General features: G+C 39.9%; 1 protein-coding gene across 13 annotated transcripts in view; it reads right to left on the reverse strand.

Annotated features, from left to right (window-relative positions):
- Nucleotides 1–27240, reverse strand: part of SLIT2 (slit guidance ligand 2) — a 424023-nt gene that overhangs the window by 14903 nt on the left and 381880 nt on the right. For all 13 annotated transcript variants that reach the window (XM_073342401.1, XM_073342399.1, XM_073342407.2 and 10 more), the window contains 5 exons: nucleotides 18822–18915; nucleotides 16229–16366; nucleotides 15894–16134; nucleotides 15369–15499; nucleotides 5535–5689 (listed from right to left, as the gene is read on the reverse strand). In XM_073342401.1, the coding sequence (XP_073198502.1) occupies nucleotides 5535–5689; nucleotides 15369–15499; nucleotides 15894–16134; nucleotides 16229–16366; nucleotides 18822–18915 (759 nt within the window). The remainder of the gene's footprint in view (nucleotides 1–5534; nucleotides 5690–15368; nucleotides 15500–15893; nucleotides 16135–16228; nucleotides 16367–18821; nucleotides 18916–27240) is intronic.

Consider the following 27240-nt stretch of genomic DNA (forward strand, 5'->3'; position numbering starts at 1 on the left):
GTGCCCTAACTCAAGAGGGAAGAGGTATTTTGTTTAATGAATAGTGCATCTTAATGCTAACTGTAGCCCATTTAGAGATGATTTGACAGCACACAGCCTGCCCTGTAGACTTACCACCAAAAGCCACAGAGAGTCTGGATGATTTGCAAAATGGCTTTGTTCTGAAAAGGTAAAAGAACATAGCTCTAAGAATATCTAGCTTATGTTGTTTTGACCTCTGCAGGAGAATCATGAAGTTTAGGAAAAAATACTGGTAAGTGTATACATTGATTTATATGAAAACCTGAAACCACTTTCAGTAAAAATTTTTGATGTGGTCTGAGAATAACCTTATGAAAAATGATGTAAGGGAGTCTTGCCATCAAAGCCTGAATTTCCCAGAGAGTGGAGGTGATGGCTACCAAAAATATAAGTTTAGCAGAAGTGATAGAAAGAATGTGATGACATAAGATCAAAGGGAGGGTTCATCAAAGACAGGAGAACTACATTCAAGTCACAGGTAGGAAACAACACCTTAACTTGGTGGAAATGCATGTATTAGGCCCTTTAAAAATTTAAATATCATTTGCCAACACCAGATGGAGCACTAGGCCTTGCCTTGGTTCAGCAAAATGATGTCTGAGATGTTCAGAAGTCAAAGAGATGGTCTGATGGATAGATGCATCAGGTCAGAATACCAGAATTGATGTAATTGTGCTGGAGCTACCATTGTCACCTGGTCCTTGTCCTGATACAGCTTTTTGAAGACTCTGGGAATTAGCAGAGTGGATGGAAAGGCATAAAACAGGTTCTTTCCCATGGAATCAGAAATGCATCTGCCATAGATCCTGGTCTTACTGCTTCCCAGGAATGCCTTCCAGGTTAGCAGAGTGGCCCTCAGCTCTGTAACATTTATTGTCGGGCTCAACGGGTAGTGATCAATGGCTCCATGTCTAGTTGGCAGCCGGTATCAAGTGGAGTACCCCAAGGGTCGGTCCTGGGGCCGGTTTTATTCAATATCTTCATAAATGATCTGGAGGATGGTGTGGATTGCACTCTCAGCAAATTTGCAGATGATACTAAACTGGGAGGAGTGGTAGATACGCTGGAGGGGAGGGATAGGATACAGAAGGACCTAGAAAAATTGGAGGATTGGGCCAAAAGGAATCTGATGAGGTTCAATAAGGATAAGTGCAGGGTCCTGCACTTAGCACGGAAGAACCCAATGCACAGCTACAGACTAGGGACCGAATGGCTAGGCAGCAGTTCTGCGGAAAAGGACCTAGGGGTGACAGTGGACGAGAAGCTGGATATGAGTCAGCAGTGTGCCCTTGTTGCCAAGAAGGCCAATGGCATTTTGGGATGTATAAGTAGGGGCATAGCGAGCAGATCGAGGGACGTGATCGTTCCCCTCTATTCGACATTGGTGAGGCCTCATCTGGAGTACTGTGTCCAGTTTTGGGCCCCACACTTCAAGAAGGATGTGGATAAATTGGAGAGAGTCCAGCGAAGGGCAACAAAAATGATTAGGGGACTGGAACACATGAGTTATGAGGAGAGGCTGAGAGAGCTGGGATTGTTTAGCCTGCAGAAGAGAAGAATGAGGGGGGATTTGATAGCTGCTTTCAACTACCTGAAAGGGGGTTCCAAAGAGGATGGCTCTAGACTGTTCTCAATGGTAGCAGATGACAGAACGAGGAGTAATGGTCTCAAGTTGCAGTGGGGGAGGTTTAGATTGGATATTAGGAAAAACTTTTTCACTAAGAGGGTGGTGAAACACTGGAATGCGTTACCTAGGGAGGTGGTAGAATCTCCTTCCTTACAGGTTTTTAAGGTCAGGCTTGACAAAGCCCTGGCTGGGATGATTTAACTGGGAATTGGTCCTGCTTTGAGCAGGGGGTTGGACTAGATGACCTTCTGGGGTCCCTTCCAACCCTGATATTCTATGATTCTATTCTATGATTCTATTTGCAACTGAAACACTGCTCAGGACCACATACCCTGAATCTGAAGAAAGCCCAAATAAGCACCTCCACATAGGGTTGATGCATCCACCACCAGAATCTTTGAAGGTGGCGGTGGATCAAACAGAATACACTGGCATACATTTTGAGTGTCTGTCCACCAAAGCAGAGATGACAGTATTTTCAAAAGAACATCTACCAGTAAGTCCATGCTGCATTTGATTGGCTGATAAATCAAGCCCTGAAAGGGCCAGAGGCTCATCTTTCACATGGAATCATGTATGTCCATGCTGCCATATGATCCAGTAAATTTAGGAGACCTTTCAGTGACATTCTTGATGAGACAATGTATGAAATGAGGTGATTCAGCACTTACTCTTTTTTTTGAGAAAGATACATTCTTGCCAATCTGGAGTACAGCATTGCTCCAATAAATTCTATGGACTGAACAGGGGTGAGAGTGGACTTCTCTCACTTGATCTGGAGGCCCAGTTTGGAAAACAGCTGTAGAACGGTGTGTGATGATCTGCTGCGATGACTGACCTCAAATCAGCCAAGATACAGATACACATAAAATCATAGAAATGTAGGGCTAGAAGGGCCCTGAAGAGGTCAGCTAATCCATCCCCTGCGCTGAGGCAAGTATCCCGAGATCATCCCTGACAAATGTTTATCTAACCTGTTCTTGAAAATCTCCACTTAAAGGGATTCCATGATCTTGGACATACATGATTCCATGTGCAACAGGGTAACCTGTTCTACTGCTTAATTATATGTATAGTTAAAAAGTTTTTCCTACTATCTAACCTAAATCTCCCTTACTGCAGATTAAGCCTATTACTTCTTCTCCTACTATTGGTGGGCATAGGGAACAATTGATCATCATCCTCTTTATAACAACCTGTTACATATTTGAAGACTGTTTTCATCATATCCCCTTAGTCTTCTCTTCCCTAGACTTAACATGCCCAGTTTTTTCAATCTTACTTTATACACCACGTTTTCTAAACCTCTCATTAGTTTTATTGCTCTCCTCTGGACTCTTTCCAATTTATTCACATCTTTCTTAAAGTGTGGTGCCTAAAACTGAATACAGTACTCCAGCTGAGGCCTCATGAGTGCTGAGTAGAGCAGAAGGATTTCTTACCGGGTCTTACATACAACACTTCTGTTAATACACCCCAGAATGACTTTACCTTTTTTGCAATCACATCACATTTTTTGGCTGATCCACTATAACCCCCAGAAGCTTTTCTGCAGTACCACTACCTAACCAGAAATTCCCCATTTTGTATTTGTGCATTTGATTTTCCCCTTCCAAGTGTAGAACTTTGTAACTGTATTTACTGGATTTCATATTACAGATTTCAGATCAGGGAACATGAAATGTCTCTGAAGCATGAGATCTGTGACAGGAGGGACTCCCTTCAATGCTACTCTCAGGAATCAATCTACGTTGAGGAGGAGATCTATTCTAGGAGAAGGGCTTCTGCTGCCATTAGAAGATTATGGTGATGCAGATGAATAAAATTATTTTAAAAGAAGTCAAATCCCTGAGGTGTAGAAACAGGAAGAGACTCAGACATGACAGTATGAGCAGCAGGCAATGGTACTGTAGAAGCTGGATGCAAAGAGGTTTTCATTTTCAACACACAGCACAGATTTGGATATGACAGGTAAAAGAGAAACATCAAGTGAAGGGGACACTGCTTCCGGATAGATGGATAGGTCTGAAGGAGATTTAAAAGCAGCCATGACAGACATAGGAGGCAGTACCGATGACAATGGTACCATGACTAACGGTACTGATGTGGGAGTCTTAGCAGAATTTTTTTTATCATAATGCAATACCGATGAATCTGCGGCATCCAGTATCGATACCAACATGGTGCTCAGAAAACAGTGGTAGTCACCTGAGGTAGAGGGGGTAGAACTGCTGCAGAGGAACACAATCCCACAATCTCTGATGACTCACAGTACCAATGTGATTTTGAAGGCGTTAATTTAGGCACTATGACTGTTAGCTTTCCTCTTGGCTAGTACTGGGGATGATGACCACAGATTTTTGCTCCTTCCTATATCTTGGGCAGCAGGAGGGCCTCTGACTTACCCAAAGAGGATTAAGGAGAAGGATCAGAAGGCCTAACCCCTGGAATGATGTCTTGTAGCCACAGCACTTGCTGAACCTGCTTTTGAAGCAGGAGGACAGTTTCTGAAGAGGGACCTCAGAGTGAGAGACATGTCTTATTGAATTTTCCATCAGAAAGAATTTCAAGTGGGTGCCATGAGCTTTCTGTGTACATTTAGAAAAATAATTACAAATAGCACACTTGTTTGGGATATGAGACTCCCCTAAAGAAAAACAGGCATTTCCTATGTGCACCACTGGCAGGCACAGCTGTCTTGCAGGCAGGGCAAATTTTAAAGCCTGGAGGCCTATTCTCAACCATTGGACCTACTTCTCCGTATTGAAGTGAGACTCAGAAGAAAAAGGAAAAAGTCCTTTAAAACAAAAGCCAACAGACTTAAATTAAACTTACAGAAACTACAGGAAGACTAAATTAACTAAGTAATTGCAAACTCTGATCCTATCTCAGAGCTGCAAGGAAGCAAGACAACACTCTGGCTCTAACTCGCTATCATGGGTGGTGAAGAGGAACAATGGCATTGGGAGTGCTCTGCCTTTTATAACTTTGCTGTAGGGGCATATGGGTGTCCATGGCACATGAGCAGCCCCAAAGGACACTGTTGGTTTAAAGATTCTGGGCTCGTGCGCATGGGGCACACATACCGACAGTGAGTTCCGTTGAGGACAAACGCTCAAAAAACCCCACAATTTCAGTTATCTTCACAAGAGTCTGTGTCCATTTAAAAAATATTTCTTATTGAAAAAAGTACTAACATAGTATGTACAGTATGAAAGCAAGAACCGTCACAACCTTTTACCATGTAAGTCCCCCACCGTTCCTTCTGTTTTTGCCTAACGTCTTCTCTCCCTGTGTCATAGCTCTTATTTAACCTAAATTGTAAGCGCCTCAGGGCAGAAACGGAGGGTGTGATTTTTTCATTGCCTTGCATCTTGCCATCATTTACACGTATGTATATTTACAGTGTGAAGTGAATGTGAAACACCACTGAAACAGAATGATAGCATAAATGACTATTCAAGGTGCTAAGGAGTCAAAAACAGACCCCTGTGGCTTGTCTACGAAATGCTATGCATTTTCCAGTCCTGTTTAAAACTAAATAGTAATAGGAAAAGCATAATTATAAAATATTGCACTGTGGATCACATCCTTACTTTCAGAAAACAACAGTTATGAGCTACCAAGAACTCTCTGGTCCTTCAGCTACACTCCTCCTAGAGCAATCGAGTATTTACTTTTAGATTATTATGTAGGATCATCTACTGCTGAATTTGAATCATCTACTACTACAGTTAACAATGAGACTATTTCAGCATTAATTGCCCTGAGAGTCATCTTTCAGAATTAACCCAGTGAAGTGGCCCTTTACTATGCTTTTGTCAATGCATATTTCCAGAGTACATTTGCTATAACATCTCTAATAAAAAACAATAAGTTCCCCTACCTCCTACATAAAGTGGGGAGTCAACATTCAGAGTTGATTGCTTAGACAAGTTGGTAATGATCTTGGGGCTTCCTCCATCAACAGACAAAGACAGAATCTGATCCATGGCTAGCAGCTCCACTATATGGAAATTCCCATCATTTATTGTCTCAACGCTGCAACAAACAAAAAAAAAGTTTTAAAACATTTGAATCTTGGTTAGAATTTCCTTGACCTTCTGTCCTGTAAACAGTATATAGCTTCAGAGCAAAACTTCCCCAGTAACGTAATCTTCTAACAACTAGATTTTAAGTAAAGATGTGAAGTCATGCTTATTAACAGATAATAAATTGTATTACTATTTCTGTAGCATTGTAGTATTGGTACTAGTATATTTTACATATTAATGGCACCTTTCAGTCTGAAGTATTCCCAAAAGAGTTTACTAACTATATACATAGAACTTCAACCAGACAGAATGTGCCACAAGATCATGCAAAGTGAACACCACTATTCTTTTAAAATCTTAATTGAAAAAACAAAACAAAATGAAACTCCAGTGATGAAAACAGTATTCCATTTATTTATCTTGAACGAGTTAAGAGCTGAGTTGACACCAGTGAGATTTGAGCTTATTGTTCCAGAGAATCGGGGCTGTGTCTACACTTAGGATTTACAGACATACTCCCATCACTGGGGCTCCAGGTGTACCTGGAGCGTGGGGCATGATTTCCAGCTCAAGTAGACATACTCACGCTAGCATGCTACAATAACAGTGTAGCTGCAGTAGTACTGTCAGCTGTAGCAACATGGGCTAGCTTCCCCAAGTACATACTCATAGGGTTTGGCAGGCTTGTAATCAGGGGGGCTAGTCTGTGTTGACACTTGCCAGTGTCCATAGTATAGTTGCTATGCTACTATTTTTAGTGTGCTAGCTTGATGAGGGCTAGTGTGAGTATCTGCTTGACATGGGAATCACAGCTCCAGCTCCAAGTGTAGATGCAGCCTTTCACAGCTCCGTTTCTCCTAGCAATAGAGTAAGTGCTATGGTAGACTAGGCATGGATATATTTATGCATTTTTCCTCTACCTAACACAGTGACATGGTGGTAAAAAAGTGTTTGCGCATGTCTGCATCATGCCTTCTTTCCTTGCTAGCATGGTGAGAGAATGTCTGACAGTGTAGACAAGGCCTTCCCATTTCAACCCTGAGGTTTAGATGTCTACAATGGAATAAGCACTTTCTGGCAGGTGGAGGAGAGACGGCTGTGCTACATATGAAAAAGTAAAATGACAGTGCTCTAGATTCCCACATGGCAAGGTCTAATGTTCTGACCAGTGCACGTATATATCAGGTAAGATGTGCACAATAATACTGCTTTTCTTCATATATATATATATAAAACTTGAGGTTTTCAAACTGACTGACAGAAAGAAGACTAAAAATATCACAGCTCTATGTGCAGAGATAAGAAATGCACCACTAACTTTCATTTAACATATTTTGATGTTTTCAGGAACAAGATGGTGCCAGGTTGAACAATGCACATCACTATTTGCTGGAGACAACCAAGAGAAAGCAATAATATTGTGCACATCTTACTTCTTGGGAAGTCGATAAAGACATGTAATTTAAGAACGTATCAACCCCGCATGAAGTACAGATCAAAACGATGAATGTAACACTGAATACAAGTCTTCATAGCAAGCAATTATATAGGTAAGGATATATAAAACAGAATATTTAAAGTGAAAAGCCGTTTCCTAAGAATGAATACCAACAAGATCTGGATTAAACTTCTATTTACTGGTGAAAACCTACTGCAGAAAGCACCTTGTACAGTAACACCTTGTCACCTTGTACAGTAACTGTAGTTCTTTAAGATGTGTACCATTATGGGTGCTCCACTTCAGGTGCTTTGCCCACCAGGCAACTTCAATCGGAGATTTTAGGTAGCACTGCCTGTTCAGCCCACGCATGCACCCTACACAGCCTTGTGCTCCGCACCGAGGCTATACAGAGCTGCAAGGGCAAACCACCCTCGGTTCCTTCTCTTTTGCAAAGCTCCATAGTGGAAACTCCAAAGCAGAGGGGAAGGAGGGCAGGTAGTGGACCACACATGGAGACATACATCTCAAAGAACTACAATTACTGTACAGGGTGAGTAACCTCTTCTTCTTCCTCCTCCTCGAGTAGCGTCCCTAGGGGTACTCCACTTCGGGTGACTACCAAGCAGTACTCACTGAGGGCGGGAGAAACTCTGGAATTGAGTCCAAACTGAATGTACTATAGTATGGCCAAACACAGCATCTGAAGCTGAGTTGTGGATTACAGCATAATGTTTCAAAAGAGTGTGTCTGGAGGTCCAAGTTGCAGCTCTATAGATCTCAGCAATGGGAACATTCTTAAGACCACAGAAGTAGAAAGGGATCTTGCTGAATGAGCTAGGATCCTATAAGGTGGTTGAAGGTTATTAGATTGAGAACAAGAGATAATGCATCCAGATACCCATCTAGAGAGTCTTGATTGGAAATTAAGGATCCCTTAGACCTGTCAGCAAGAGACACAAACAACCTGGAAGATTTTCTAAATGGTTTAGTCCTGTTCAGGTAAAAAGCTTATGCCTTCTTGACATCGAGTGTATGCAGTACCACATCCTCCCTTAGTCCAGTGTGGTTTAGGGAAGGAAACTGGAAGATGAATGGTCTGGTTAATATGGAACTCAGATGACACCTTCGGTAAGAATCTGGGGTGTGGCTGTAGTGTAACCTTATCCTTGAAGAATACTGTGAAGTGGTGATATACCGTTAGAGCCCCTATCTCTCCAACTCAGATGTACTGGTTACCATGAAGGGCATTTTCATTGATAAGTTAAGTATAGAAAAGGTTGCCATTGGCTCAAAGGGAGGTTTCATAGGCATCTAAGCAGCAAATTAAGGTCCTAAATCTGGGTAAGATGTTTGACTAGTGGGAAGAGATTCCTCAAACCCTTGAGAAACCTTACCATCACTGGATCTGCAAAAGCTGAGAAACCTTCCCCCCAGGGAATGAAAGGTTGTAATGGCGAGCAATTGTACACTCAAAGAACTCGAAGACAGCCACATCATCTTTAATTCAAGAAAGGTGTCTTAGACCACACCAGTGTCTGAATCTTGTCCATTGCTGTAGATAAACATTACAGGTAGATCACTTCCTACCCTTTTCACTTCTTCAGAACAGGGTGTTTTTAACCCCACAAACCATCAATAAGTCATGCTTTGAGGCAAAGAACTCGGAGGCTGGGGTAAAGAATATGTCTGGCATCCTGAGAGAGAAGATGAGGGATAGCCTGGAGGGTGATTAGTTGCCAAGTGGATGAGGTAAGGAAACCATGCTTGTAGCAGGTATGTCTGAAACACCAGCGTAACTCTGGCCTTGTCTTACCTTATTTTGATCAACACCTTTAACATTAGAGGTGGTGTGGAAAATGCATATAACAGACCTCACATCCAATGAAGGAGAAAGGCATCTCCCAGTGAGTGGTGACCTAGTCCCAGTCTCAAACAAATGGGAACACTTCCTGTTCTTAGCAGTGGAAGAGGTCTACCTGCAGAATGCCCCAACATTCTAACGGCATTTTGGATTGTATAAGTAGGGGCATTGCCAGCAGATCGAGGGATGTGATTGTTTCCCTCTATTTGACACTGGTGAGGCCTCATCTGGAGTACTGTGTCTAGTTTTGGGCCCCACTCTACAAGAAGGATGTGGAAAAATTGGAAAGCGTCCAGTGGAGGGCAACAAAAATGATTAGGGGACTGGAACACATGACTTATGAGGAGAGGCTGAGGGAACTGGGATTGTTTAGTCTGCGGAAGAGAAGAATGAGGGGGGATTTGACAGCTGCTTTCAACTATCTGAAAGGGAATTCCAAAGAGGATGGATCTAGACTGTTCTTAGTGGTAACAGATGACAGAACAAGGAGTAATGGTCTCAAGCTGCAGTGGGGGAGGTTTAGGTTGGACATTAGGAAAAACTTTTTCACTAGGAGGGTGGTGAAGCACTGGAATGCGTTACCTAGGGAGGTGGTGGAATCTCCTTCCTTAGAGGTTTTTAACGTCAGGCTTGACAACGCCCTGGCTGGGATGATTTAGTTGGCGATTAGGTCCTGCTTTGAGCAGGGGGTTGGACTAGATGACCTCCTGAGGTCCCTTCCAACCCTGATATTCTATGAACACTGAAATATGCAATGGAGAATAAGGAGATCTATTTCTCATTCACAATCCTGAGAGAAATGTCTGCTGAGGGCATCTGCAGTTATGTATTGAACAATCAGAAGGTATGCTGCTGAGATGTGGGTTTGATTGAGTATGTACCAATTCCAAAGTCTCACTGCTCCAGTGCAGAGGAAGGGTCATCTCACTCCCCCTTCTTGGTTGATATAAAACATTCATGTCATATTGTCTGTTATGATCTTTACATATTTGCCTGTGATCAATGACAGAAAATAGAGAGTCATTCCTGATTGCCCCGAGTTCCATTAAGTTGATGTGTAGAGGGGTCTTACGAGATGACCACCTGCCCCGAGCAGTGTGTGTCAAGACGTGCTCCCCAAGCACAGAGATACATGTCTTGCTATTACAACTGTCGGGGACAGTTGAGTAAAGGATGGTCCTGTGCAAATGTTGTCAGGGTCTTTCCACCAATTGAGATTAGTCTGTTCAAGCTGTATTTGCTTAGAGAATAAAGAGTTCAGCGTGACCCCTGCAGGCACTGCAAGTGTAACATTGCCTGGCTTATTACAAAAGTACCAGCTGCCACATGCCCCAACAATTGGAGACTGATGTAGGTTTTTGAGTGATGTTTGGGGCCTGACTTGAATTGTGGTGACTAAATTCAATAGGGTTATAAACCTGTGCTTTGGGAGGCAGGCTCTGGCTGTTATCGCACTGAGGTAAGCTCCTGTGAACTCCAATCTTTGCAATGGGGTCAAAGTGGACTTAACTGAAGTCCCAGTTTGAGAAACAGTGATATGGCCTTCTGAGTAGCCAACAAGGTCTTGTAAGAACACCCCTTCAGCAGAATGCCCCAATTGTTGAGATATGGGAATATTAGCATTATTTTTCTGTGAAGGTAGGACTCTTGGCCCTGATTCTTCCAGGCTTCCCCAGCCATGCCCCAGCTCCACCCTGTCTGTCCCTCCTCCAAATCAGGCCAGCTCTCCAAGCCTACACAGGGGTGATGTGCATCTTAGCTATTTATTTTCTGGATTTCAGATGTCTACCTTTCTGTTACTTTCATTCCCACCTCAGATCCCAACTCACATGGAAGGGCAGGGCAAAGGGGTCAGACTTCCCAAGTGGAGCAGGTCCCCTGGTTTCCAGAACACACAGCAGGCAGGGAGAAGGGCTCAGATCCTTCTAGAAGGGTAGGGTTCCCCCATATCCCAGCACACAGACAGAAGGGGAGAATTCAGTGCTGACAGTTCCCCCGCATCCCTAAACCCCCATCTTCCCGTGCTACCCCTCACATTCTCCAACCGTTCCTGTTTTAACCCCTCCCCCATACCTGAACTCCCTCCCCTACCACCTATTCCCATTTATCTTCCCCATTATACACCCATCCCTTGCTGCCTACCCCATTACTACCTACCCTTGCATCCCAATCACCCCTTCCCTCCCAGTGGGCATTCACAGTTGTGATAAGGAGGATAGGGAGAAGGACTCAAGCCCACCCAGAACAACAAGCTCTTTGAACCTGGTTCTCGTTGGGGGGGAGGAGAGAGGGGGCTGACTGCCATAGATGGACAGGGAGCCTGGCAAACACAGGAAGTCAGGGAGCGGGACTCAGACACCCCTGGAGGGCAGTGATACCCAGACTGCTGTTCACATGAGGAGGTAAGAAGAGGGGATCAGACCAGGCAAACCCCCTTCAGAACCTGGCTATCATAAGGAGGGCAGGGTCACACCCCTGTAGGTGGGTTGCGAGCTCCCAGATCATGGCACACACATAGGAGAGGAATGTGGGGCTCACAGGCACCTTGCCCCTATTCTCCTCCAGTCCCCCGTCACTCACCCATGTATCCCCTTTTCCAGTGCCCCACCCTCTCCACTCCCACTCCCCATAGTCTCCATCCTGTCCCCATCACCTGATTCCCTAACCCTCTCCCCCATATTCCTTCATCACTCTCCCCTCCCAGCAAGCATTTGCTGTGTAGTTTATTTTCTTTTTAAATAATGGTTTCAGCACCTTCTGAATGTTCTGCTGTACTCATATTACATTTCCCCAAACTAAACATCCTCTTTTGATAGAGGTAGAGTGGAGCAACGGGCCTGTTTTTTTTACTTAGATTTCTGTCATAGGTGCCTGGGGTGGTGCTTGGATTAGATGACCATGATATATCTTCAGAACCACCCAGGTACTGTGATGTATAGGTAGTTTTCCAGATAGTTAGCCTCTCTCTCTCTCTCTCTGTGCACATACTTGACGTACCTAATTGAAGAAACAAACCCCTTTTCAAATAGCATTTTAATTTGATTTCCCCCCACACAGCTGGTGGGCACGATGCACTCTGTCAGGGTAACCCTTGAGCATCTGAGTCCCTAGTGCTATGATCTGAGTTTGAACACTATCTGTGAGCAAAAAAAGGTCACCGTAATCTATTAGCTTTAAGAAAAGCTGTTTTTTTCCAAGTGCTATATCTTGACCCTTGGGCAAATGGTGCCAAATGTGGATCACTAGCAGAACCCTGAACTTTCAAAAGGCACAGCAAATGTCAATCTGATTAACTGTATGGGTTTTAAAGCACTTAGAAGAGATGAGCTTTCAACAGAATGCTAATTTCCTCCCAAGCCTTCTCCCTTACAGTCAACAACCCCTTCATATGTAAATCCCTTCAAAAATTCACTTCTCCCATCTCAGCTATTAGAAGTGAGAGGGAAGGAAGATTAACATCACCAGCACCATCAAAAAAATATATCAAGATGCTTTCATGCTTTGCTGAGCAACCCCATTATCTTACTGCCCTTGTCCTCCTCCTCTCCTCCCCCTTCTTCACTGTCTGTCTGTGATCTTCACATATCATGTAATTCAGAATGTATACTCTTTGAGGAGAGATTTGTGTTCTGTGAGGTAGCAACGTTGCTGTAAAAATATTTTATTTTGATGGAACAGTCACACAAGTTATTTTTTATTATTATTAATGTTACAATGTTTCATTTAAATTGCTGCAATTCAATTTGAGATCTTTTGAGTAATGGTTCTTCAAAGCATCTCTCCTCTCTCTCAGGCTATGTCTATACTTATAGCAGCGTGCAGAGTACAGACATTGCATGCCAGGCTAGTACAAGTATAACTAGCAGTATAGATGGTGAGCAGAGTGCCCTACATTTCTGAACCTGCAGGGTATACACTCTACATGGCTCTCTACATGCCCAAGCAATAACTCCCACGTTAGCAGTGTAGTGTCCTGGTGCTGGAACCTTGCCTGGCTCCCTCCCTCCTACCAGAGCTTTTTCTTGCCATAGTGAAAGCGCAGAGCTGTCCCTTGGGTAAGGCGAATCGGGGCAAGTGCTCCAGGCCCTGCACTTTGGGGGGCCCCATGGCCAGTGTGATTGGCCGGTGCGGTCAGTCCCGGAAGAGACAAGTCTGTCACTTCCAGCCCAGGTCCCACACCTCCCCAGGAACGGCTGTGGTGAAAGGTTCCCGCAGCAGGGAGCTGTGAGAGCCTTTCCCCACTCCCTTCCCCCCACCAGAGCTTTTCCTCACCACAGTGAAAGGCTATGTCAGTGCAGAGCTACCAGAGCCTTTCCCAATGGTGTGAAGTTACGTGAGAAATCCCTGTACTCTGCACACCACTGAAAGGGTAGACAGAGCCTGTAAGACTGAAATGCACAGGTAAAATAAGATAGTGCAAGAAATACTGCATAAAATGTACAGAATAGATGACAGGATATAAATTTTTAATATGGAAAGAGCTACAGGCGATGGCTTAAAGGTTTTAAGCAAGTCAGAATGCAAATAACTGGAAATGAAATGCAGCCTGGGTTGTTGATTGCTTTCAAAGGTAGCTGGTAAGCCCAATAAATATAAATTGAAGAAAAACAATCTCTGTTAATTCCCATTCCTACCCATACAAGGACCTAATCTCAGTTTCTTTTCAACATTATTCCAGATAAAAGGATTATCATCTTATTTTGAACCGTAGATTCACAGGGAAACAAGGAATTTGTTGCATCCAATTCTAACAATCATGTTTTTAAAACCTACCTTGATTCTTTTATAAATGTAAGTCCTATTTTTATTCAATTTAGTTAAATGCACACATTTGAAATATGAAATATTACTCCCACAAATTATGGTATTTCATCAGAACTATAAACAAAATGCCATAAATAAGTCTGACATTAGAACGGAAGTAATGTCCAAATAGTTACTGTTTAAGGCATGCTACTTTTTATGGTTAAAAAACACATTGTATGTTATAAGGACTGTTTTTGAGTGGAATACATAGGAATTATCTTAGTTCCCTTGATATTATTGCCTAACAAAATGTAGCATTATTTCTCTAGAGAAAACATTTAGGTTTTTAATTTTGTTTTGCCATTTGAGGGAAATTTTTGAACTTGTCATTTATTTTAAATAAAATGCCCACTACAAAATGTAAAATAAGTGACAGCTTCTACAATTTCCATCAAATGTATGACTGTATTGTACACCACATAAATGTGGTCATAATAATCATCAGTAGGAGCTAAGTCAATACTGCAAAACTAAACCAAAGCAAAAAGATCATAAGGGTTCAACGCAGATTTAAAATGAGTTTGCTTTAGTTGTGTTCACACCCCTTTTGTGTTTCCTTTCTGAAAACGCTGAAAAGATTTTGTCTGGTAAGAATGCTTTGAAAAGCTTTCTCAGGATTCTATGCTGCTGGCTTTTGGGTGGTTTCAGTGAGGGAAGATTCTTTGCAGCCTGTTTAACTGGTTTGGTGTGGACTCAACCTAAGTACCAGCTCAGCTCTTACATTTGCACCTGGGAGCTTTCTTGGTGGTGGTAGTTGGGGTCAAATAATGGCAAAATCTTTTGGCCTTTTGCTTCCCCTTGCAGTGTCAATCTGCCAATTCTGAGGAAAGAGGGGGTGCTGCTCTATGGTGCTTCCCCATGAACTTTCCTCAGAAACCTAGAAGATTGATATTTTTGAAGATAGTCATTCTGAGGAGGAAAAACCTCAAAGCCAATGAAGAAAATTAGAAAAATGTCATTTAAAATAGTCCAAAAATTCTATGGAAAGCTTATTACAAAAGGAAATGTGGAGCCAGTGTCTGCACAGGTTTGGAAACAGAGGAAAATTCTTTCTCAGAGCTGGTCCTAAACCCTGGCTCATAACCAAAGATCTAGTTTGCCTCCAGTTGCTAATGGAGGGAAATGCCCCACTATAGAGGCATGTCTGACACGGAGAACACAGAGAAATTGCAATTTCACTTTTGTTTATGGAGTTTCAGGTGATTCAAGTAACACTAACTTTTAGGTCACACTACAGACTAGGAAATCACCTGTGAAGAAGAATAAAAGAGAAAGATTGTTTGCATGTATTTGTTCTAAAAAACAAAGAAGTGTAAATATCTTGCAGAAACTTATCCTTTTGTTTCAGTTTAACACATACCATTCTATATACCATTTTTCATATTAAGGTAATTTTCCAATTGAAATTATGTGCTTAAAGTAGTAGTAGTCTTTCAATTCCATAAAGTCTGACACTACATTCTGTCAAAAAATATTCCTTCTTCTAAATGTCTCCTGCAAAATCTGACTTTAGACCCCAGACAGCAGGAGATCATACACTTTTTGTCTTGAACTGTAATTTATTGTATTTCAGTTCACCTGTAAATGGCAGATGCTGGATAAGATCCTGTGTCATAACTGACCCTCACTCGACCACGATACAGCTCCACTGCTATATGATCTCTGTCACCTTTGTACAGCAGGATTCCACTGTCTTCATCTGTGGCAATCTAGTGAAAAAAGAAACACTAATTTATAAGGAAATGAATCCAAATAAACCTGACATGCTAAATGGGTTGCACTCATTCCCATGGCCATTACCAATATTTCTTTCTTTGTTAACAAACTCTGATTGGGATAGTCAGATAATAAAAATCATTTTTTCCTACCAGTTATCCATCAGTTGTGATGCTAATTTCACTGGTGATTCTAGTTCTCTGTAGGTCAGAGGGTCTAAAGTTTTTAACTGACCTAATGACAACTTTTATATGTATGCATTTGTTTTATATGTATGCATTTCTCCCCCATGATACATGATCAGGACACATGCCAACTTGCAGTGATTTATGGTGAAGAAAATGACCATGACTCAAGATCGGTTCTTGCCAATCTACCCCTTCTTACCTGCAGAGTGATGTTGGTCTGAGGGTGGACCTTGCTTGAAGGAATTTGCAAGTAGGATTCTTTGTTCACAAAGTTTATGCTGACCAGCTTTTCGCATTTGTCACCCTGGTAACCTGACAAACACTGACATATCGGTTCATTTACTTTTATGATGCACTGAGCTCCATTCTGACACTCATAGTTATCACAAGGGCTGGTGCGAGGGAGAACCATTGGTGGTGAAAACTCACAAAAAAGGCCACTAAATACAAACACAAAAACCAGTATTTCAGACAAAATCACCCCGTGGTATGATAAAAATATAAATGTTTGTCCTGTCTTCAAGTCTCTCTCACCTGTAACCTTCTGGGCATATACATGTATACCCATTCACTGCATCAGTACACTGTGCTCCATTTTTACACTTGTTGTCTTGACAGTCATCATAGTCAATATTACAGTGTTCTCCTACATATCCAGGTGTGCAATCACATCTATTGAACAGGAAAGTATATTGGTTAGTACTATGCCTGTCTATAAAAACCATATACGTAAGAAAATGCCAGAGATGTAGTGTTTTATTAACTGATTCTGAAGTGCAGCACTATTTAGAAAATCAATTTTTTGAGTCACATTTTAATACAATGCACTATTAAAATATAACTTTACATGTGTTAAGAGCCTGTATATATTGATTCATTACATCAGAGATCTACAAACTGAGGGGCGCATCCCTTTAGAGGGCACAGAGGAATGTTCAAGGGGGCACCAGCTCTGCGCCTGGCCCCAGTCCTGGCTGCTTGTCCCGTGCCCCCGTCTGCCGGCCTCGGCTCTGATCCCAGTCCTGCCCCACCCCTACCCCCAAATGTGGCCCCAGCCTTGGTCCCTTTTCCCTTGTCCATGTTCCCCCACCCTGGAGCAGGGGCCCCGCTCCCGGCTTTTTTTAAGTTCACTGTCCTTATTCTGCTGCTCTCACTCCTTCCTTTCCTTAGAATCATGAAATCTATCATTTCATGTTCACTTTCATCCAAATTGCCTTCCACTTTCAGATTCATTACCAATTCCCCCTGTTGATCAGAAATAAGTCTAAAACGGCTTCCCTCCTGATTACTGCCTTCACTTTCTGAAACAAAAAGTTGGTCCCAAGAACTTACTGGAAATGTTGTGTTTTGCCATATTACTTTTCCAATAGATATCTGGGTAGTTAAAGTCCCCCATTACTACCAGGTCTTATATTTTACCTTTTACATTGTGGTTACTGATTATCTGATATTATATCAAGTACATTCGGTGAAAATCTTAAAGGACCTCATGAATCAGTCTGACCGTTCTCCTTGGAATATCTGAGTAATGTACATCAACTCAAAATAAGGAAATATGGTAAACTTAGTTGCTGGGAGTCAGAAAAATAGTCCAAGACTTATGTTCTTGTGCAGAATATTTTCTTTGTCAGTTATTAGACAACAATGAATGATGCAACATTGCATTTACACAGGCATGTTAGAATGATCATAACTGTTTTTTTTTAAATTTCTGCTAACAGAATTTAAAAGAACTAACTCTGTTGCCTATGAACCAAAGTGATTGCAGCATGTTTTTTTAATTTTTCTTTAACATAAGAAAATAAAAACGGACTTGAAGTGGTGTATTTTCAATACTGTATGCAGGGCTTTGACAATGCAAATATCATCATTAACGTTAATAGGAGTTCTTCAGTTAAAGCCTCACACATTAAGTTGAAGGAGTGCTCAGAATTATTTAGCTCACAGATCAATGGACAAGATTACAAATCCATACGTGCAATAACACAGCTGTCTAAAAGTTAACTATAAGTTCTCTCTTTTTTCTTTTACGAAACACCTAACTACATCAGTCTTTGTGATCACCTCACTGATTTTGCATTCAGTCTCACACTTTTATGCCTACAACTTGTTTAGAAGTACTGAATTTAAATTTAAATGCCCATAACTCTTTAAATTAGGTCCATCTATATAAATTTATCCAAATCTCTCTTAAGTCTTTTATCTGACAAAAAGAAATGAGTAAATAAAGGAAAAAACGAGTATAAAGCACACTATCAAGTTAAAAAGCTGACTGAGATACATGCTCAAAGCTACTGAGTGTGTTATTTTCTGGTTTAAAATCTCAAAATGTAATATGCAAGTTTTATGTCCTATGTAACAAAGTACAAGAGGCAACAATAGTTTTATTGATTGACCATATGAAAATGAATAAATGCATATAATATAGAACAATGTTCATCAAAATAACTCTTAATATTGTGATCCACTTTCAAATGATCAGCTCCACTGCATGTACATTTGAATATTTCCAAATAAAGTTTGGCTTTTTAAAATAACCTGTTATTTAAAATGTGCTAAGAATATCAATTTTAATGGCAAAAGCTGATTTTGAACACTGTAAAATATGGCACATAAAACAGGTTGCTCATGAATGAAAGTTTAAAGCAGCAGATTTCCTAAATCTACTAATCTAAAGTCCATTGCAATACTTTTTAAGAGTGCATACTAATTAATGTTAATAAGGATGTCTTGTAATTAAAGCTTAGTCTTCCTGGTGATGAACTTCCTTATGTTATAATGGCTTCAATGTGTCTTACTAATAACCTGTCTTGTAATTACTACTCACAAAGCAGTACAATAATCCCCCTTTAATTTAACTTAATTATTCTCTTCACAGTCCAACTTTCCAAAAGGATTTTGTGTAGACTGTCACAGAGAATGAAACTCTCCATTCTTCACTGGTCCTATTTAATCCACACTTCTAAAAAACAGTTAATTCACTAGATACTTTTCTAGTTAATACATGGGTGTACATGAAAACAAATGGGTCAGGTTCTGCCATTGATATGTGATCCTGAAGGGGTGGAGTAGAATAAGAGAATGGTAGAAATAGTGTAGTTGAAATATGACAATATTTTATGCTTACTTGTATCCTTTGGGTGTCAGGATGCACTTTGAGTCATGTTGACAAGGGTTCAAGTCTTGGGCACAGAAATCTAGTTTCTCCTCACACAACTCACCTGCAACATAATATACACAGTCAGTTCAGGGGGAATACCACAATGCCCTGACAATGGCAATAGCAACACTTAATATAATCAGCCACTGTGATTTAAATTGTTAATATTGAAAAATTCTATACTTTATAATATGTAAGCAATTGATATATTCTGATTTTTCCTGATATCCTTCAGGAAACAGCTTCTCCAGACCAGTCTCTCCCATTCAGCCAACAGTATAAATGCAATTTCTTGCACTTATAATTAGGGCTGTCAAGCAATTAAAAAAATTAATTGCGATTAATCGCACTGTTAAACAATAAGAGAATAACATCTATTTAAACATTTTTGGATGCTTTCCACTTTTTTAAATATATTGGTTTCAATTACAACACAGAATACAAAGTGCACAGTGCTCACTTTATATTTATTTTTGACTACAAGTATTTGCACCGTAAAAAACCCAAGAAATAGTATTTTTCAATTCACCTAATACAAGTACTGGAGTGCAATCTCTTTATCATGAAAGTTGAACTTACAAATGTAGAATTATGTACAAAAAACTGCACTAAAAATAAAACAATGTACAATTTTAGAGCCTGCAAGTCTACTCAGCCTACTTCTTGTTCAGCCAATCACTCAGACGAACAAGTGTGTTTACATTTGCAGGAGATAATGTTGTCCACTTCTTGTTTACAATGTCAGCTGACTGTGAGAACAGGCTTTCTTCTCATGGCTGTCTTACAGACGACGTCGCAAGATATTTATGTGCCAGATGTGTTAAAGATTCATATGACCTTTCATGCTTCAACCACCATTCCAGGAGACATGCGTCCATGCTGACGATGGGTTCTGCTTGATAACAATCCAAAGGAGTGCAGACCAATGCATGTTTATTTTCATTATCTGAGTCAGATGCCACCAGCAGAAAGCTGATTTTCTTTTTTGGTGATTTGGGTTCTGTAATTTCTGCATTGGAGTGTTGCTCTTTTAAGACTTCTGAAAGCATGCACCATAGCTTGTCTCTCAAATTTTGGAAGGCACTTCAGATTCTTAAACCTTGGGTTGAGTGCTGTAGCTATGTTTAGAAATCTCATATTGATACATTCTTTGTGTTCTGTGAAATCCGCAGTGAAGGTGTTCTTAAAATGAACAACATGTGCTGGATCATCATCCAAGACTGCTATAACATGAAATAAATGGCAGAATGGCAGGGAACATACAATTCTCCCCTAAGGACTTCAGTCACAAATTTAACACATTTTTTTTTTGAATGAGTGTCATCAGCATGGAAGCATTCCTCTGGTATGGTGGCCGAAGCATGAAGGGGCATATAAGAAAGATTAGCATATCTGGCACGTAAATACCTTGCAGTGCCGGCTACAAAAGTGCCATGCCAATGTCTGTTCTCAATTTCTGGTGACACTGTAAATAAGAAGAGGGTAGCATTATCTCCTGTAAATGTAAACAAACTTATTTGTCTTAGCAACTGGCTGAACAAGAAGTAGAACTGAGTGGACTTGTAGGCTCTGAAGTTTTATGTTGTTTTGTTTTCGAGTTCAGTTATGTAACAAAAAAAATCTCCATCTGTAAGTTGCACTTTCACGACAAAGACATTGCAATACTGAATTTGTATGATGTGAATTGAAAAATATGATTTCTTTTGTTTATCATTTTTATAGTGAAAATATTTGTAATAAAAATAATATACTTTGATTTCAATTACAACACAGAATACAATGTATATGAAAATGTAGAAAAATATCCAAAATATTTAATACTGGTATTCTATTGTTTAACAGTGCAATTAAAACTATGATGAATCACAATTAATTTTTTTAATTGCAATTAATTTTTTTAAGTTTATTGCATGAGTTAACTGCAATTGAAAGCCCTACTTAAAATATTTTGCACTTTAAAGTAATTACCTACCCATGGAGACTAGGAACACACTACTACCTCTATTTTCTCTCACTGATACAAACAGGCCATCAGCATTCTTTTTCCGCCCTTTCAACATAAGCAAACTACACATAGTGATAGTATATATATATGCATATATAATTAATGGGCATATATCCTGCCCATATTGTGCTTAGGGATTCACAAGTCAAGTGGTCCTGTAGATTCCAAGGATTACCCCTCTTGGCATTTGCTCCAGTTAGCAATGGAAGTAGAGTGAGCAGAAGAGAAGCAACACTGGTTACTGAAGGAAGAAAAGGTGAGAAGACTGGGGGTCCCAAACACTCATCCTCACCACTGAAGTGGCCCTTTGCTGTGAGGAAGCAGGAAAGCTGCCATGCAACTGCTTGGACACCACATTCACCTATCAGTGCTTACTGTCTGTTTCCTACAGTGGCTCCATGCAACTGCCACCGTACATAGGGAAGTATTACCCAATGGCTTCAGCCTCTTTCCCCAGTTATTAGAGGATGTAAAAATTGATGCAGAAGGACAAAGCCAGAAGGTCAAAGAAGGAGACATGAGGTGAGGAGAGGGACAGTACCATTTGGGACTTTTTTCCCCCCAAAGGGTGAGAGAGTTGGGGAAGGGAGAAAGATGAGAGATGCTAGTGTGGGTTAGAATATACTTTTTGGAAGATTGGTATGGGAAAAGAAGTGTGTGTGTGTAAATCCAAATACTGTTGTGCCCTTGATATATCTGATAAAAAAGCAGCTAATTCACATAGTTAATCATTCACTTATTCCTCCTTATAACAATCTACAATAATGTTTACAATAAAGATTTTATTTTGTGACTACTTTACAGTAACCACCAGAGAAGCCTTGTTTCTTTATTCAGCATAGTAGTTACTATCATATCTTTTTATGTGGTCAAGGAGAGGGTAATGTTTTGCTGAGCATGTGCCACACTTGTAGAACACTGTGTTTTAGATCTGTCTCTATAAATACTCAAGTCAAGGGATGACATTTTCCAGGCAGCCTGGGGGTTTAGACATATATTCTATTAAGAAACATGGAAGAGGTATAAATGCCTGTGACCATAATCTTTGGCATCTCCAGTCTGATCGGAAGGGGTGAATATGAAGGGGTACAAGCTGAGTGAGTTTCTGAGGTTATACACAGTAACCATTCTTCTTCCCTTCCTATGCTTCTCCAACACATGAGATAGACTTCTAAGCAAGATAATGGAGTGGCTGATACAGGATTTGATTAATGAAGTATTAAAAGGATGGTAACGTAATTAATGCCAATCAACATAGCTTTATGGAAAATAGAGTCTATCAAACTAACTTGATATCTTTTTTTGACGAGATTACGGGTTTGGTTGTTAAAGGCACTAGTACTGACGTAATATACTTAGAGACTTCTGTAAGGTGTTTGACTTGGTACTGTACAACATTCTGATTAAAAAAACTTGAATGATATAAAATTAACATGGCACACATTAAATGGGTGTTTCTCCAATGGGGTACCATGGTGATCTATTCTTGGCCCTATGCCAAATACCTTTTTTTTAAATCAATGACCTGGGAGAAAACATAAAATTATCACTGACAAAGTTTGCCGATGACACAAAAATAACGACTAGGACAGATCACTGACTCAGAGGAATCTCAATCTCTTGGTAAACTTGGTGCAAGCAAACGCTACACATTTCAGTATGGCTAAGTGTATACATCTCGTAAAAACGAATGTAGGCCATACTAGCAGGATGGGGGATTCTGTCTTGGGAAGCAGTGACTTGGAAAAAGATTTGGGAGTTGTGGCGGATAATCGGCTGAACATGAGCTCCCTATGTGATTGTATGGCCAAAAGAGTGAATGCTATCCTCTGATGCATAAGCTGAAGAATCTTGAGGAGAAGTAGAGTGGTTACTTTACCTCTGTATTTGGCACTAACATGTCTGCTGCTAGAACACTGTGTCTAGTTCTGGTGCCCACAATTCAAGAAGGATGTTTATGAAGTGGAGAGGGTTCAGAGAAGAGCCATGAGAATGATTAAAGGATTAGAAAGCTTTATAGTGAAAGACGCAAAGAGCTCAGTCTATTTAGATTAACAAAGAGAAGGCTAAGGAGTGACATGGTTACAGTCTATAAGTTCAAACATGGGAAACAAATATTTAATAATGGGCTCGTCAATCTACCAATATAGAAAGATATAATACAAGCTAGAAGTTGAAGCTAGATAAATTCAAACAGGAAATAAGGTGTAAATATTTATGTCTGTGCTGTTCTAAAGAAAATATGTCTGAAACATACATGTCTAAAAGGTGGAAAGAAATGGGCACAACACGCTGTTCATAAGCACTAGAGGTGAAGTCAAAACAACCTGTAAAGTATTTTTCAGCCATCTGTTGTAGAAGAGCTTGTTTTTTCAATTCCATGGCAAGTGTTAACTTAATCTACGGTCCAGTCCCAAAGTGGGGTGTTAGTATGCACTAGCACCTGATGCACCTGATATTCTATGATTCTATGATTCTATGCACCCTGGAGATCTGGACTTGCAGCTGAGAAAATTCACACAAATAATATTCAACATATAGCAATGCAGATCCAGACTTGGCCATCAGAAAATCCATACCAAAGCTTTCCAAGGGGGTTTGGTAGCACACTATCAATCTATTAAGACATATTTCCTGTAGAGCTGCACTGTCTTAATGACACAGACTGCCAATTTCATAAAGCCATGTCAAAGTGTACATGAATTAATAATACAAGTCCATGATCTCCTGATAAATGCTGCTCAATGGTTCTCAGGGAAATTGCCAATAATAATATTATTTAATCAATATTTACAGGCAACTGAAGAAAGTTCAAACTCAAGCCACTAGGGCTGACTAACCCACAGGACTTGAATTCTGTTCTCAAAGCCTCTTGTCTTGTCTGCCTAAAAAAGAATCCCACAACAATATCAAATACTGACCCTTCTCTTCTGAAGGACTGGTATTCAAATAAATAAACGGTTAAGAGGGAGTAATTCTTCACACACATACAATCAACTTGCAGAACTCACTGATGAAGAAATTACATAGGTAAATAATTTTTTAATATTTAAAGGGTGAAATACATCTTGGTGGAGAATCTAAGAGAATTCTAACTCCCATGATCATAAACTGAAACCAGCAAAAAACCTGTTTTATTTATCTAATTTATGTGTGTTCTATAGGCTAGAAACATTTTTAAATGAAAACTTTTTTACTTCTGAAGCACAATTCTTCACTAAATTATATGACTGTGGAATCGCATAATATATTATGTCCTTATCTTGAGTGATATTAAGAGGTCCCTGCAGAATGCTAGTGAAACTCAGTATTCACAAGACTCAGACACAAACCTCCTATAAATGCCCCCAACTTGGATTTTCTTCTTACTTATGCACCAGAGAGGCCTTCAGAAACTTTCAGTATCAGGCACTATGTGCCTAATGAGGTAAGAAGGCAATCCCAGCTCCAGAATATCAGGGGACTTTCTAGCTCCCAAGAGTCAATAAGTAACTTGACAAAATTTGGAATCCTACAGACTCTACACAGGAACCTTAGAAATAATTCAGTATTGAAAACCCATAATACCTAGAAAAATCCTCTCTAATTGACATTGATATAACGTGGACAATAATCTCCATCATCACTAAAACAACGAGGAGTCTGGTGGCACCTTAAAGACTAACAGATTTATTTCGGCATAAGCTTTCATGGGTAAAAACCCCCACTTCTTTAAACATATATTGCTTGTTCCACTGGTCAGAGATTGTGCCAAAGGCTGCATTATTACTGTCATATTATCACTGGCCCTGACATTTTAAATTGCCTGGGGGACTACCAAATGTGGCAGACCTCTCTGTGGAACAGGAGTTTAACACTGTGCAATTCTCCAAATGCTCTAGATCTGGATGTGGAGGGTGTACCGAAGTAGAGGGGGCATGGCCGGAGTACACTGCACTCTAGTAACTGTCAGCTGGAAAATGGCTCCAGCTCATGGATAAGGGAGTTTAAAGCCTAATCCTCTAGCTGTGGCCAGTGGATACTGGGTACAGTTGAAGGTTGAGGACAAAAGTTCAAAAGTGAAACTCAGCTGCAAACACAGTTTTGTATTGTTTCGCTTGAAAATATAAGATCAATCCAACTTTGCTAGAATCTGGGCCTACAGTTGCCAAATGGTCTGAAAACATCAGCAACCACTTCTGAGGACCTGGTAAGAGTTTGATTTTTTATGGAAGCTTTGTACAATATATAGACAGTGCAGTCTAAGGTCTGACTGGGATATGAACCTATTGTCCAACTAAAAGGTCTTCTGACTCTTGTTGACTTGAAGGGTTACTACATAATCATACGTTCTGGGAGTATGAAAGGAAGGAAAATATCCCCTTACATTTTTGCAAATTTTTATTTCAAAAACCCAATGAGGGAAATGACCAATATTGTGAAGTAAATCAAGAAGTCAGTCCAGACAGAAATATTTAGTTCAAACAGTACATTAATAGGTAATCTAAAAAGGGAAATATTGCACTACAGCAAGGAAGTGGGAAATCCTGTGGCCAATGTGATAAAGGAAGAACATAAAGAACCATATGAACAAAGGCCAGGTTTTAAGTAAATATGATCTATTTGATCAAAACAACCATGGATACTCTGAAAGATTTACAGACAAGAGAAGCAAACTAAGAACAAACTTTTCGAAGAAGCTTCAGATTAGCCTCCAAAATTTGAACTCCCGAAATGTTATTTTTGCATCTACATATATACCAGAGAAAAAACATAAAAATAAATAAATAAGAGATAAAATGCATAACTGCCCATCTAAGTATTTGCATAAGCACAGTTGTAGGCACCCAAAATATAAATTAATATAAAAAAACCCTAAAAATTAAATAAAAAAACTTGTAGTTAGTGAAGAATAAGCATGAAAAACAGCACTTTTTTAGGTGTACTTATTTGAAGAACACTTCTGAAAAGTTGTTCCTAAAAGAGTAAATAGAGGGACAAAGACTGAAGTTCTAAAATCATGAGTTCTCCAGAATTTAATCAGTATGGACAAGATGCAAGGGAGAAAATTAATTTTAAAAAAATTAAGAGATAGTGACAAAAGTGAAATACCTACGAAAAGAAATGGCAGATTGTGCTTTTTGTCTTTATTCAGAAGGAAAACGTTGGAAAGTCACCTAAATCAGGAATTGTAGCTCCAGTTTTTTAAAACATACTTCAGGTAAGAAAAATGGTTGTGATACTACTGTGCATCTTTAAGTTCAACAAAGTTTCACATCAATGTTACATGTGTACAGTCATCCACTCATTCACCCATTTAGTAAAATGATAACTGTGGCTTTCATAAGTTCCCTGCCAAGTGACCAGAGTCTTAAAGACTAGAAAATTGCTATAAAAATTGTTGTATTTTCTAAATAATTTAGAAGATCAAGCAATGACAGATTAATTAGTTTAAATAGTTGTGTGGAAAATATCAAAAACAATTCTATAAAATAATTCCACAGTTTAATTTCTAAAGCTTAAAACAGTAGCAATACAATAAATAATAAGGAATAATACAATCAGGTTCAAAAGGATTTAGATCATTATTATTGTTATTTTGGATAACTGGATATGTAAATTGTATGTATAAATGACTACATTATTTACAGAGGAGTTGGGAAGCGGTGTAACAGAAAATGAAATTATAAATGAAATAACTTGACAAAGTACCAACCAAGAAAATTATCTGAAGGTATTACAGAAATATTCTTAAACCATCAGCACTGCAGCAAAGGACTGAATCAAAATAAGAAAAAATAGTAGTCAATTTTAATCACCATAACAAAGTATACAGTGTTCCAAAGCAATATACCAAGTGTACAGGGCAGGCTTAATTGAAGTTAAAGTAGTTACTGGATGGGGTGTGTGTGTGTGTGTGTGTGTGTACTATTATTTTTTATTCTGTGCTAGACCACCATAAATTGTAAGTCTATTTCTGCAGTCTTTTAACTTTCCATGAAAGTTATACAGTTTTTCCTCCTCATGTTTTTGACTGAAGTCGCTAGTTATTAACTACATCTGATTTATACAACAGATTGTTTTAGAGAATGTTAGTTCTAGTTAAACTATATGGAGTTAAAGTGGAAGGTTGAGAGTTGACAAACTACACAATCTAAGGTTTCAGACTAGCAGCCGTGTTAGTCTGTATCCATAAAAAATAAAGGAGTACTTGTGGCACCTTAGAGATGAACAAATTTTTTAGAGCATAAGCTTTCGTGAGCTACAGCTCACTTCATCGGATGCATACAGTGGAAAATATAGTGGGGAGATTTTATATACACAGAGAACATGAAACAATGGGTGTTACCATACAGACTGTAACAAGAGTGATCAGGAATTATTACCAGCAGGAGAGCGGGG

The sequence above is a fragment of the Lepidochelys kempii genome, chromosome 4 (genome assembly GCF_965140285.1).
Source record: "Lepidochelys kempii isolate rLepKem1 chromosome 4, rLepKem1.hap1, whole genome shotgun sequence".
Lineage (NCBI taxonomy): Eukaryota > Metazoa > Chordata > Testudines > Cheloniidae > Lepidochelys > Lepidochelys kempii.